Below are 10600 nucleotides of genomic sequence, written 5' to 3'. Positions count from 1 at the left end.
CCTTTTTCTTCAAAGCTTCTGAAAGACTTGTTTTTACCCGTATGTCTCACTTCCTCCATTCCAACTCTCTCCTTGACCCTCTTCAGTCTGGCTTCCGCCCTCTCCACTCTACTGAGGCTGCTCTTATCTCTTAACGACCTAATCGTAGCTAAAACAAAAGGCCACTACTCCATACTAATTCTTCTTGACCTCTCTGCTGCCTTTGACACCGTTAATCATGCTCTCCTTCTTCAAACTCTTCAATCACTTGTTCTCCGTGACTCTGTCCTCTCACGGTTTTTCTCTTATCTCTCCCAACACTCATTCAGTGTCTCCTTTTCTAACGATACCTCCTCCCTCTGTCCTGTCTTGGTTGGAGTCCCCCAAGGTTCTCTCCTTGGTCCTCTTCTATTTTCTCTTTATTCTGCTTCTTTTGGCAAATGTATTACCTCATTTGGATTCCAATACCACCTGTACGTTGATGACACTCAGATATACCTCTCCTCCCCGGACCTCTCCCCTGCCATCCTGCAATGTGTCACAGCTTACCTTTCTTCCATCTCTGACTGAATGTCCTCCTGTTTTCTAAACTCAATCTCTCTAAATACTCATCCTCCTCTTTTGCTCTCCCTTCAAGTTGGTGGTATCCACATCAGTCAATCCTTGCAAGCGCGCTGTCTTGGCGTCATACTTGATTCTGGCCTCACCTTTGACCTCACATCCAGTATGTCGCCAAATCCTGTAGATTCCACCTTAAAAACATAGCCCGCATCCGCCCCTTTCTTACGCAAGATGCTACCAAGGAGCTTGTCCATGCTCTAGTAATTTCCTGCATGGATTATTGTAACCCTCTCCTAATTCGTCTTCCCAAAAGCCGTATTGCCCCGCTACAATGAATGCTGCTGCCAGACTGATTTTCCTCTCTAGTCAGTCCACACCTCACCCCTCTGTCAGTTCTTGGCTCCCTGTATCCTATAGGAGTCAATTCAAATGCTAACCCATACCTATAAAGCACTGACCAATTCTAGCCCCTCTTATATCTTTTCATAGATCCATAGGTATGCCCCTTCTCGGTCTCTCCGCTCTGCCCGTGACTTTCTCCTGTCCGCTAATCGCACCTATGTGGCCAACTCACGCTTGCAGGACTTCTCGTGGGCGGCTCCCTTCCTATGTAATAGCCTGCTTAAAGCCGTCAGACTCTCCCCTAGTCTTCAATCGTTTAGGAAGTGCCTTTAAAACCCATATTTTTAGGAAAGCTTATGGCCTCCCAGAGTAACTTCTACCTCACATACCTGTCTCTTGCTCTCTCCTTGAGGGTAGCACTGTACTCTCTCCTCCAGCTCTGCTTCACTCCCACCTTGTTTGATTGCTATTTCCTGTCCTGTTGTGTTTTACACCTCACCTCTTATAGACTATCGTTCCTGTAAGTTTTCTTGTAATTGTCCTATTTATAGTTAAATCCCCCCTCTCTTAATATTGTAAAGTGCTACGGAATCTGTTGGTGCTATATATATGGCAATAATAATAATTAAAGGGACACCAAAGGAGCTATATCTGCCTGTATCTCATTAAACTGGTTATAGTGTCTGGAGTCCCCTGGTACCATCATTTCTTTCAGTATTAAACAGTTTTTAATGTTTTAATGCTAAACAAGAGTCCCCAGCAGTCCATCCCCCTCTGTGCTGCTTTGGCTAATAAGGAAGTATTAGCCTGAGCAGCAACGGGCACCTATGATTGGCTGAGAGGGTCAGCTAACTGCTTTTAGCCTGTCAGAGCTCCAACTGACGGTATGAATGGGTATGACAACAAGGAAGTGTGTTACCTCTGCCTTAGCTACACATACAGAAGGGGTTGGAGTGTGGGTGGCCAGGGACTCTTATTTTGTGGCATTCTGCATGAACATGGTACAACACTGGACGGAGGGACAGTGCCAGAGCACTCCAGGCACTATAACAAATTCAAATAGATGAAATGGTTACAGTGACTACAGTGTTCCTATAACATTGTATTTTAAAATTCTAGCAATGCTGCCTTCTATTGGCCACAGCTATACTCTCTATTTGCACCTACCCCATCAATAATTGCATTTACCCTATCTATATTTGCATCTACCCTCATCTATATTTGCATCTACCCCATCTATATTTGCATCTACCCCCATCTATATTTGCATCTACCCCCATCTATATTTGCATCTACCCCCATCTATATTTGCATCTACCCCCATCTATATTTGCATCTACCCCCATTTATATTTGCATCTACCCCATCTATATTTGCATCTACCCCCATTTATATTTGCATCTACCCCCATTTATATTTGCATCTACCCCCATTTATATTTGCATCTACCCCATCTATATTTGCATCTACCCCATCTATATTTGCTTTGGTCACATTTTCAGGGTTAAATTACCATTAAATTGGGTAATAGTAACAACCCCTGGATGTTGGGCTAAGGTATCATCCCCAGGACGTACTTGAAAACCATAGTAATCTGAATTAAATACTTTGTTGTTATTATTATTGTATTCACTCAAAGTAGTACTTGTCAGAATTTCAAATTTAATTCCAAATAGCCGATCTGGAAGCAGGTGCATTTTGGACTTAGTTTTAAAATCCTCAAGTATTCTAACTTTATTAAATAATACTGTTTGTTTCTAATCTCTATAATAGCAAAGGCAACAATAACCATGTAGTTATCACATATATTTGAATCAGGATAATGATACCTACAGTAACGTATACACTGTAACTGTCATATTTGGAAACATAGTTAGCAGTTTCATAAAATACTGATAGATATGTAGGTTTGTCTTCGGGCTGTGCATCATGCAAGGCATTGAATATGGATTAAAACCACAGCAAACTTGGACAACTGGCATGCCTTTAGGATTGTACTGGGAAACCACTTGTTCCTGTTAGTCCATACAACATTCACGCTTATTTCTCCTTATCATTTCGTATAGCAGATACTGGATGAAGGGGCACTATCATATTTTAGAACTGATTGATAAGTTGGGCGAACACCTTATGTCCCACTCTGCTCATGTTTTCACCCAACATTTGAATCAATCTTTTTGGATACTTGTTTTTCTTTATTTTCCTAAATTTTCTGTTTCTGTCTTTTTTTTTTCTTTTCTACCTATAAACAGAAGAATACGAAGAAGGTAAATGGGTGAAATAATTGTACCCCTCATCAGGAACCTTTAACCCAGTAACAACTTTACTCCCTCGATGATCAATGAGTTTTCACTAATTTTATTTAACCTCTTCTCTGCCAAAAGGACCTTTAAACTATTTAAATTAAATATACGTCACTAATGCTCCCGTTGTATAAAACACTCCTGTATTTCTATTGCACTGTTTTTATATATATATATATATTTATGTGTGATTTAGTGTCACATGACTACGATGGTTATCCCCTAACGTGCTCTGATGGGACAACATCCAGACTATTTATCATGTAAAAGTCCTGCAACTGCTCCATATATTTTATTTAAAACTACATAGTAGTTCTATATGGGTCCTTTTATCAGTAAAAAGGTTAAATTACAAAATCCCTCAGTTTTCTAGTCCCTGTGGCCAAGTCTAATTGCATTTTTACTCTCAATCTTCTTAATAAAAGTTCCAAACATTCCTGGTCCATGTGCTCCTCTCCTTTCTCTATATGTAGACATATCTAGTTCAGTGCAGGATCATCTATGTATAGTATTGATGAGGTCTAGTCCTAACACGCATGTTTCCTTGTAAGTTGGACAGATCTTGATGTTGAAGTTTAACAGACGACTGATATTGATAAGGGTTATCTTAACGTGTGGGTATGAGAAATTCTCTTGGTGGTACTGTACCTGGAATAGTGTTCTAACAGCTGAGGCCAAACGAGTATTGGCCACTATGCTTTAAATCAGTCATGTTCCCTTTGTGCTGTGCCGTGGTGCTCTTTACTTGGCTCATTTATGTGCTGATGGCTAATGTTTTGCTTTGTCTACTTTCTTGCTTTATCTCAAACACCCTCTTCATGACAAATTGCCTGTGCAGAAGAAGCCCCAGAAGGTATGTGTTGATTTTGCAAACTGATCCAATTATTGCAGATATTGTAGATATGGATAGGAATGGGTATGATTGTAAAGATTTGCTGGGGGTGTTTGGATGTCCTGTCTACATAGCAGTGTTGGTGTTCTTCTGGTGTTTGATAAATCTGGAGAAAGTGGTCAGTGTCTAGTACGCATGTTTCCCGCTTTGATCCTCTCTATAATATATTAATGGGTTAATTACCAGAATTATTCTCTAAACAGTGAATTGCAATGTATGGACAAACCATACACAACATTTAGGCCATCATAGCAGCATTTGGTAATGGATCTCTGCTCAATTGGACATGTTATCCAATTTGGCCAGCTTGCTCCACTTTTTGCATTTTCTTGATCAAGTGGAAACAATTGATCATTTCCCAAGTGGTTAATGGTCACAAGGAAAATGAGTCAGTTTGCACAATCTAACATTCATTGCAGTGCTAGATATATTTTGATCTCAGAAAACAAATAATAAGTAAGACCTCTCGTGTGTTTTTTCCAAGCTGCAAATGTTTATTTTTCCATTTTTGCCTAAATGTTGCAAGTTGATTATTTACTGTTTCGTGAATAAATTGTCCATTCTCGTAGAGGGAAGCACGTGATTCTCATTCAGCATCCTTGGACTCCTTGATATGCATTCAGGAGGCTGTATTTGCCCAGCTTGACAAAATATGCTACAATAATAATATCGAAAAAAATTGGACAGCCTGAGAACATTTTCATGGCAGAGAAGATGTTCCTCAATACTCCCTGATGAGTTTCCATTTGTCTGTCACGCTCTGCTAGGAAGGAACTTAGATTTTGTGAATGGCATCATGTTTAGGTGACACCGTAGAAGATTACATTGCATCTTGTCTGTGTGTCATTGTGAGCAGTTCTGTGCATTGTGTTTGCTCGTTCTTGCTTGTCTAACAACTTTTCTTTTCCTCTTAATGTTTTCCTTAAACAGTGGAGGAAACCCACGAGGAAGGTATGTGATCTACTCCCCTAATATCTGGCACTAGTGTATTTCTGACAAAATATTTGGGGCCTATTCACATAATCCTGTATTTAGAGCTGCTAGATTCAGCTCAGTTAGACTGAACTAGACTTGAGCTGAATTTTAGCTGATAGAACAAATTCAAGGCTTAGTGAATGGACTGCCCCAGCTTTGATTGGTACTGAAACTGAAAAGGTTATCAATACTGCAGACTTTGCCAACAGAAACACAACTTATGCGTACTTCTTGGTAAATTCAATGCAGGGTTGCTCAGCACACATTGACATGCTTCCTGACTACCTTCCTTTTTGTATGGTCCCATTTACTAGTCCTGGCCATTTTGAAGTTCTGCGCTCACAAATCTCAAGAGTTCTGTGAAGAACTGACATGGTAACATTGTAAAATCCCATCCTTGTCAAACAACTGCATAGGAAACGATGAGGCTATGGATCCATGCAACAGACATGACCTCTAGTGGCCATTGTTGTGCATGCAGGGATAAAACCAAAGCAGTCATTCTTCTTGATCTTTGTAACTACAACTGTAAAGAGGTAACAAATTGGGTTTGTACACTAGGTATGCTGAGTAAACTGCCTGACATCTGCTATTGGCCTCTGGACATTCACTGACTCTGTACCTCTTGCAATGTGGCACTGCTTCAAAATGTGCAATGTAGCTTCCAAATATGCATATTTTATCTGCCAGAACAGAGCTGCTCCGCACTGTGCAATGTAGCTTCCAAATATGCATCTTTTATCTGCCAGAACAGAGCTGCTCCGCATTGTGCAATGTAGCTTCCAAATACAGGTGGTCCTCGTTTTATGACCTATCTGCTTTATGACGGCTCGCACTGACGACCATCTCTCTCTCGGGGTGGTAAGTGTGCAGACACTCCTCACTTACCGACCGAGTTCTGTTCCTACCACCCGGTCGTAGAACGAATTGGTCAGTAAGTGAGGAGTTAACAGATTCCCTGCCCTGCTGCGTTCTTCTATGTTCGGGGAAATGTCCCTGAACACAGACATGCGCACCAGAGTGGGGAATCCCTTAATTTATGTTTGGGGAAATGTCCCTGAAGATAGATTAGAGGGATTCCCTGCTCTCATGCGTTTGTCTGTGTTCAAGGACATTTCCCCGAACATAGAAGAACGCAGCAGAGCAGGGAATCCGTTAACTCACTTACTGACCAATTTGTCCTACAACCGGGTCATAGGAACAGAACTCGGTCGGTAAGTGAGGAGTGTCTGTATGCATCTTTTATCTGCAGAACAGAGCGGCTCCGCAATGTGCTGCTTGCTGCATTTGCTATATTGTTAACTGTCTGAAAGATGTGCAAGCTGTTTGGCAATTAAAAGAAGAGTGTATACACTATTAATACGGCAACTATTAGTTCTGTGAAGCCAGACAGGAATTTATCCAGTTCTGCTATTTTGGCCTTAAATTAGCAATTGCTTTTGTCCGTTCTCCATAAATTAGAATATCCACCTCCAGAAAGATTCCTAAACCTTCTGTCATTTAAACCTTGCCATTCTGTGCCAATATTCCAGAATTGGCTACCCTATATCCCCACAATCCAGATCTCTATCCTAACAGTAGAAAGCGCAAGTTAATTTAACAAAATAATTTAAAATACTAAATAAATAAACATTATTTTATAGCAGCTATAACATATCACCTCCCCACAAGTGTAAATATAAAAAATAAAATATAACAACAAAAAATATAAACCATCCCACAAAGTTATCAGGCTAAAAATCAAGAAAAAGCCTTTTCACAATTACTAACGAGTTAAATAATGTAAAATAACAATCAGAACAGATACATTCCGTTTTATTGAACACTGTCTGTTCGGTTTGTTGGACATCATTTTAGGCGTACTTTGTAACCCTTGCTTATAATTGTGACAATGGTTTTTCTTGATTTTTTTAAAAAGCCTGGTAACTTTATCAGGTGGTTTATAATTTCTAGATGTTATTGTTCATGCACTAGGGCCTCAGTTTTGATAACTTTCCAGATTATTTCATCTTTTTGGATACATTTTTGCACTTCTTTAATATTAATATTTTAATTTTGTAATTATTTTTTTATATTTTGAGATATATATATTTATATATTTAAAATATGATCTATTTGTAGATATTTTAATATGACAAACAATTATTTTTAAAGTTTATCCAAAAATCTTAAATCATTTGGAAAGCTTATCCAACAATATGGAATGGAGGCCAAGATGTCTGATGCACAAAGAGAATAGCATGAGAACCCTATGGCTGAATGCCCCGCAGCCTTTGAAGACCTGAAGTTTTTGGCTTTATATTCAACTGTACTGTAGCATTGATTGTCTGCATCCTTTTATAATGCACCTACCACTAATGTTGCATTGGCTTTTATGTCCTACGATATCTCCTCTTCCCTTCCTGCTTTCTAATGCCGCACCCCCTTCCCCAAATCCACTGTGCCTGCTGCGTGACTGCTTGAACTGTGTCCATCTTGGCTCTGCAATCTGCATCAGAAGAAGAGGAAACAGCAGCACAAGAGGAGGAAAGTTATGAGGGAGCCGAGGAGGAAGGTAAGGCAAATGACTGTCCTTCCTCAGAATAATATGGTTAACCCCTTAATGACACATAACGGAAATATTCCGTCATGATTCCCTTTTATTCCAAAAGTTGTGTCCTTAAGGGGTTAAGGAGTAAACCCCTTACTCCACTAGGCAAGTTGGAATTTAATGAGACCGTACAAGTGCAGGAGATCTGTCCAGGCTTGGATCTTTGTTCTAACAACATAGGAGGTCCATTCTGGATGTCTATGTAGGCCATGGCTTACAATTCCATTTTATTTCCATAGTACAGCTGACTTTTTAGGTACATTCGCATTATCACATGTTGTGGACGTTATCAAGGGTGATTTAGTTGTTAAACATTGCTAGGCTTACTTTCCACTCTCTGCCTGCTTGTATGTCAATGCGCATGACCTGCATTTACCACTATGAAGTTGAAGGACAGGATATGAAGCACTGACTTGCCAATGTTTACAGTTGAAAGCCCAGCAGTTATCCAGAGAATATGACAATGTTAATGATTTTATATATTGTGAAAAGTCAATAAACTCAATAGTTACCTGTAAGACGCTGTAAAACATTACATATCATTGCCTTGATGATTGTAAGTTAAGGGTCAGGGTAAATGACATGGTCGGTACACCCAGTGATCGTATTACTGTATGGTCATTCTGGGAGTAATCTAACAATTAGCATCTTAGAGGTATCTGAGCAGTTTTTGACTTTTGACTCTCTTTATGTCCACCTGAATTAAGTATATGACTTCTATACGGTTGTAGAGAGATTCCTGAATTGTCAATGTATCACTCGAACTATGAACTCGCTGGATTCATCATAAGTTCTTCCATAAAATATGTAAATCTGAGTCCAGGCTGATAGAGAATTGGATTAAAAGTAAATAAATAAAACATTTCTGATTTAGTTTTTATCCTTTGAGTGTCAAAGTGAGTGTGTCATCAAAAGACTCCAAAATGGCCTACGTGGCTTCATTAAGGTGTTTGCTGTTAGCGTCCTCACTTCTGGGATAAAAAGAGTAAAGATGTATACTGACAGCTTGATCATAAATGTTGATAAATTACAGAAATGTTGTGTATATGTAAGAATGGCTGTATGATCTGATTCTATGTAGGAAATGCCTGGAGTACAATAAACATGGTTTCTCATACAGGATAGCAGGAATGACATAATCTCTTTTTACTTGCAGAACATGGTGACGAATACGACGGTATTTGGCTTCCACATTTTTTATTTTGTTTTCTCTCCCTTCCCCCATTTAACTGGCAGGTTGGCCCAAATTTCTACAAGGTTTCTGGAACATTTGATCAATTTGTTTCTATTTCTTCTCATTTTGCACAATGCAGTCCACAAATGATAACCAAGTGATACTATATGGGCTGATTAGAGAAGAAATACCTTACAAGCTCAATTAAAACGTAATCATTAAATCAGCCATTATTTGCCATGAGCACAGTTACAAAGCCAAGATTGCCTGCTAGAATGACCCCTTGAAATCACATGATGAATCTGAGTTATCAAATAGCCAAAAATATTAGGGAAAGTTTTGCCACCTTAAAATATTCTGTTTGGCCTAATTGGCTGATTTTAAAGTAGCATTATCGATATCTATATTGGTTTGTTCCAGGTTCAAACACTGTGGAGTTTTGGCTCGGCCTTCAATTATTCCTATTTTTACTTTGATTTACTAAATTAATCTCCTTTTTACCTCATTTTCCAATAACCGTTGGAGAAATCAGCAGACCATTACCACATACAATGCTGTGCTTCTCTGCAAAACGCTTCTCTTTCCCATTTCATCTACACGCAGTCTCACTAATTTACATCTGAATAGTTTTTCTGTACAAACTTTTCCTCTACCTACCCATAATGTAATGCCTCACCTACCTCCTTCCTTTCACCACACGATTCACCTACCTTGATCTCAACATGTTCCATAGATCGCCTTCCCACCTCTAACACTGTATGTCTATCTCCTTCCTAACTCTAACACTGTCTGTCTATCTCCTTCCCACCTCTAACACTGTCTGTCTATCTTCTTCCCACCTCTAACACTGTCTGTCTATCTCCTTCCCACCTCTAACACTGTCTGTCTATCTCCTTCCCACCTCTAACACTGTCTGTCTATCTTCTTCCCACCTCTAACTCTGTTTGTCTCTTTCCCACCTCTAACACTGTCTGCCTATCTCCTTCCCACCTCTAACTCTCTGTCTATCTCCTTCCCACCTCTAACTCTCTGTCTATCTCCTTCCCACCTCTAACTCTCTGTCTATCTCCTTCCCACCTCTAACTCTCTGTCTATCTCCTTCCCACCTCTAACTCTCTGTCTATCTCCTTCCCACCTCTAACTCTCTGTCTATCTCCTTCCCACCTCTAACTCTCTGTCTCTCCTTCCCACCTCTAACTCTGTGTCTATCTTCTTCTCACCTCTAACACTGTCTGTCTATCGCCTTCTCACCTCTAACACTGTCTGTCTATCTCCTTCCTAACTCTAACACTGTCTGTCTAGCTCCTTCCTAACTCTAACACTGTCTGTCTATCTCCTTCCCACCTCTAACACTGTCTGTCTATCTTCTTCCTACCTCTAACACTGTCTGTCTATCTTCTTCCCACCTCTAACACTGTCTGTCTATCTTCTTCCCACCTCTAACACTGTCTGTCTATCTTCTTCCCACCTCTAACACTGTCTGTCTATCTTCTTCCCACCTCTAACACTGTCTGTCTATCTTCTTCCCACCTCTAACACTGTCTGTCTATCTTCTTCCCACCTCTAACACTGTCTGTCTATCTTCTTCCCACCTCTAACACTGTCTGTCTATCTTCTTCCCACCTCTAACACTGTCTGTCTATCTTCTTCCCACCTCTAACACTGTCTGTCTATCTTCTTCCCACCTCTAACACTGTCTGTCTATCTTCTTCCCACCTCTAACACTGTCTGTCTATCTTCTTCCCACCTCTAACACTGTCTGTCTATCTTCTTCCCACCTCTAA

The 10600-nt window shown here is 40.0% G+C and overlaps 1 protein-coding gene across 1 annotated transcript in view; it reads left to right on the top strand.

Annotated features, from left to right (window-relative positions):
- Positions 1-1772: 1772 nt before the first annotated feature.
- Positions 1773-10600, top strand: part of TNNT3 (troponin T3, fast skeletal type) — a 28040-nt gene continuing 19212 nt past the window's right edge. The window contains exons 1-5 of the mRNA XM_063437544.1: positions 1773-1776; positions 3135-3149; positions 4024-4038; positions 5008-5028; positions 8799-8819. Coding sequence (XP_063293614.1) covers positions 1773-1776; positions 3135-3149; positions 4024-4038; positions 5008-5028; positions 8799-8819 — 76 coding nt within the window. The remainder of the gene's footprint in view (positions 1777-3134; positions 3150-4023; positions 4039-5007; positions 5029-8798; positions 8820-10600) is intronic.

The sequence above is a fragment of the Pelobates fuscus genome, chromosome 12 (genome assembly GCF_036172605.1).
Source record: "Pelobates fuscus isolate aPelFus1 chromosome 12, aPelFus1.pri, whole genome shotgun sequence".
In the NCBI taxonomy this organism is placed as follows: domain Eukaryota; kingdom Metazoa; phylum Chordata; class Amphibia; order Anura; family Pelobatidae; genus Pelobates; species Pelobates fuscus.
This window is presented reverse-complemented; position numbering and strand designations above follow the sequence as displayed.